At 36.8% G+C, this 4414-nt stretch overlaps 1 protein-coding gene across 1 annotated transcript; it reads right to left on the reverse strand.

Moving 5' to 3' along the window:
* Positions 1-3100: 3100 nt before the first annotated feature.
* LOC129311999 (uncharacterized) lies at positions 3101-3964 on the reverse strand. Its single transcript, XM_054954537.1, has one exon. It carries the CDS (start codon positions 3883-3885, stop codon positions 3373-3375), a length of 513 nt encoding a protein of 170 aa, XP_054810512.1. The 5' UTR covers positions 3886-3964; the 3' UTR covers positions 3101-3372.
* Between the last annotated feature and the right edge of the window lie 450 nt (positions 3965-4414).

Below are 4414 nucleotides of genomic sequence, written 5' to 3' on the forward strand. Positions count from 1 at the left end.
CAATTTAACAAGTGAAACTTTATTGCATTTGCAGACAAATTTGTTAATTGTTAATAATAAATATTATTAATTGTAAATATATAAATTAAAATGGATCAAAAAACAAATTTTAACATTGAAGTAGCAATAAATTGTAGATATATGTAATAATAAATATCAATATAAAATATAAAATTTAAAACAATTCCTATACTAGTTGTATTTGCACGTTTAATGGTGCAGAGAATTATATTTTTCTCATTTCATCGTAAGGAGTAGGATCTTTTAATTACTTCTTTATGTAAAATGTGTAAAATTCAATGAAGATGTAACCAAACAACAACTAATTCATCATCGTAGATTTGTAGTATTTTGCACGATGCGTCGCTAATTGACTGATTGTGAAACATTAATTACCAACTTATCGGAAACGTTCAATCACGAGGAGCAAGTGGGCAAATAATTGGGAAATGATTCTCGCTCTTCCTTCCCGTTCTTTTCCCGTCCTCTTCTTAATTTTTGACCACTAGATCATTAGATAATTTAAATTTGATCTCCTTCAAAACATTTTTTTTTGTTTTACCTTACAGTATTTTTAAATTGTTCTTGTTAAATTTTAATAGTTTGAATTTTATTATTTATATTTTTTATAATAATAATTTTATATGAGGTTAAATCTAAACTATTTAAATATTGATCTAATAACTAAAAAGAAAAAGAATGGAAAAGGATGGGAAGGAAGGAGAGAGAATCCACGCTCCAAATCAACCACAATATGCATCTACACTATTTCCCATGTTCAACAGTACTCAATGTGCTTTGTTATCTTATATTCTTTAAATTTTATTTATAAATTATTTCTATTAATGCCATCAATATCAACCCAATAAAAATAAATAAATAAATAAATAAATATATATTATTTTATTTTTATTTTTTTATTTTTAAGAATAATTTAAAAATTTTAATTTAAAATAAAGCAATTACATAACTTATAAAATAAATTAAATTATATTTTTAAAAAATAATTAATATACAGGATCGGAGAATATTGATTAGGATTAGGACCACATCACCTGTTCTATACAACCTTCTATTTGAATTACTATACTATCAACTACGAAATTTAACTCAGTATGGGTGCCACCAGTCACACCACGCCCTCCAGAATTCTGTGTTCTTGGTTACATTCTTATTCACTTTGTGCGTGAATATGAGGTATTAAAATGATCGAGTTCAAGCGTAAGTATAAGATATTTTTTATGGTTAGATATTTAAAAATATAAGATATTTTTAGTTTTTAGTGGGTAATTAATAATTTTTTCCAAAAATACATTTAAAAAATAAATCATTCATCCATTTACTTTTAAGTTAAATAAGGACAAATATGTAATTAACTGCTTCATTAAAATATAATTGAATTAAAAATACCCTACATATACTTTAAAAGCAGAAAAAAGGTGGTAAAGAGCATTATTGGCCATCTTTTTACTGGAATTAACAGCAAAGAAACAAGGAGAGACTTGAACATCGGATTCCACCCACAGCTGGCTTTCCTCATAATAGCCATTGCAAGTCAAAAATGGCTCTCTTCTACAATCTAATGCAGTGTGCTGAGAAAGTCCTTTCGTATATGTACTCCAACTCAATCGGTGGTTCCCAACTGCATTGACACACACTAACAAACAATGCATCACAGCTTTCAGCCTTTGACCATACAATGCGCTCTCTCTATAACTCTATTATCAATTCTCTCTCTTTGTTCTCACTCTAGCTTACTTGGTTATCTTTCACAATATGTGTGAAAACTTGACTTCTACTATATATATTCATGGACCAAAACTGAACGCTTCTGCTTGCTTATATATAATCGTGACGATTATTTAACGCACAAGTAGTTTTAATTATAGTAATTAAGTTGATTTTTCCCTGCCCTATGTCAAGACAAACTCATGCGAAAAGCACTTCGCGACCTACTGACCTACTTTCTGGACCACTGATCCAATGAAACCTGATCTGGGTACCACCAGCTAGCTAGCATATTGGTTGAGTTCACCATCGAAGCTGTGCGCTGGACCTTATCCGTGGTGATGGATCTCGCCATGAGGTCTTTCTCTCCAAAACATCAACACTATAGTGCACCATGGACATGGTTTCTTCTTGTCCGTACTGAACTTCACTGGAGCCATTGAATGGTTCGACGGTTTCGACTCAATTCTGCATCACACGGTTCCCTATTGGAGATTCCAGGACCTGTGCCATCATATCTTAACAGCTGTATAAAGCAGAGCATTAGGCCACACAGGCTAACCCACACTCTGATCGTATTAATTACCATTAATGACAAGTCTTTCAAGTTACCTTTACTTTTTTATAGCTCATCACTCTCCCACCCTCTCTTTTTCACTACTCTTTCTATTCAATGCTTGCTAGTTGTTTCCATCTGTACAAAACATTTTCAAGTCTCGGCTAAGAAAAGCCTTTCATATCTAACTTAGCCTCACTCACTTTGTTTGGTTTGGTTTGGTTATGTGCATAGACCAAACTATGTGCGTGCTTCGTCCCACTCATTTTCGTCTTTCACCACTCCTTCAACCCTCTTGTAATTAATATGCATCCTCACTGTTTCTATCATTATCCTCACATGCCTACCCTAACTATTGCTTTAAGTGGAGTAAATCTCGTTTATCACTACAATCTGACATCTCTATCAAGCATGAGTCGGATTTGAAATCATAACAGTGAAATAACCTTTTCTTTTTCAAACTTGTTAAGTTCCACTTCTTGTCCCCTCTCATTGGCGTCGCATCCATTGCCGACCTACATGTTGGTACCATTTGACAGTAATTTCATTAACCCAATCAGATTGATGTTGCCATTTCTATGTTTATCTCTCTCTCTCACGCCGTACCTAACCATGTTTTCAAGTGCTAATTTTCTTCTGCTTACAGCCTCTCCATTATTATATTCTCTCGTTTTTAATTGATAATTTTCTTCTGCTTACATACTCTGCATTATTATATTCTCCTTTTTAATTGATCATTCAACACGGTTACCGTTGATCACTGCTACTAGTAGCAGGATATTTTACCTTCTAGTGTTTCGTTGTTACTCTTGCATGTAAATCGAATAATGTAGGGATTAAAAATTATAAAGCAATACAAAAAAATGCATGGGACTCTCGAAAATCAGAGCCAACGATTGAACAGAGCTGCCATGAAGACTTGGTCCGTCTCAATGAAATCTGATCGCTTTCATTGTTCCGCGGACTAACACCTCTACAATGTTGGATTGTTGGTTTTTCTTTTTTCGTTGGAAAGGACACATCGATCTAGTTATAGTTATTTACAACGAAACAAAATCACCGGCGGACATTTTCTCCCCAAACTAGCCCTATTCCGGTATTGTGCCCAACGTCGTCGTTGACTTGGCCCAACGGTCACCACTACCGCCACTTCTCCTTCCTATTTTTGATCGACCTACACCACGTGCGCCACTGACTCTGTGACTGTGAGACACTGTCCGACACGACTTGGAGCTTTCGTCGCCGGCAACCACAATCTGTGTCCGGCGGGAAATGTATTTCTCACAGCAGCCACTTTTCATAAGCGCCGAGCTGGCCTTCACTGCCAATGCGGCCATCTCGTCGGCCCGTAAGGGGTGATTCAACCGACTCAACGGCAAAGCGAAATAGAGCTGACCCGGCTGTAACACTTCGTCCTCGTCAATAGCCATCATGAAGTCGTCAAAGTCCATCTCGTCGGAGTTACAGATAAAACACATCGGGTACTTCTGCAACAAGTAGGAAACCTTCACCGGGTTAGGGAACTCCCGGAGCTGTCCATCTTCCAGAATAAGCTTCGCCGTCTGTACCTGCCCCATATTGCCGGAGCTGCAATTGCCCATTCTACAATAACTGCTCCGATCCAATTCTCTACCAACTATGCCTGATACGTGAAAATGCAGAGGGAAGTCTAGATTGAGGAAGAAGAAAGCTGGGGATGGAGGGTATATGTAGAGAAAGAAGGACCTCGTCATTTGGACCTTAGTGCCACGTCGGATCCTTCTTCGATGGAAATATTCTTTTCTTTTTTTTTGGTTTAAAGTTGAAATTGAATCAGGGGTAAATGAATCTCCAGGCTGGAAGTTATGGGTGACAGGTTGTCCAGGTTAGGGGCACGTGTTGTAAAAAGAAGGAGGGGAGACTAAGTATTGCTTATATTTTTGTTCGGCATGCTCCTATGTGTGTACGTGTGTCTGGGACTAGTCATTCAATCCTCACCGTCGGATGGTGGGAACCGGCCATCCAAAGAGGGAAAGGAGGTCGCGCGAAGAACGGGGGGAACTGACGGGAGATTCGAAATCTAAACCGTCGGTCAAATGGACAATGAAAGTAATTCCCATAGAAGAAGCAAAATTCAGGAGTGGCTGTGTG

Source organism: Prosopis cineraria, unplaced genomic scaffold (assembly GCF_029017545.1).
Source record: "Prosopis cineraria cultivar Desert tree isolate PC_DT_omini unplaced genomic scaffold, ASM2901754v1 PC5, whole genome shotgun sequence".
NCBI classification, from domain to species: Eukaryota; Viridiplantae; Streptophyta; class Magnoliopsida; order Fabales; family Fabaceae; genus Prosopis; species Prosopis cineraria.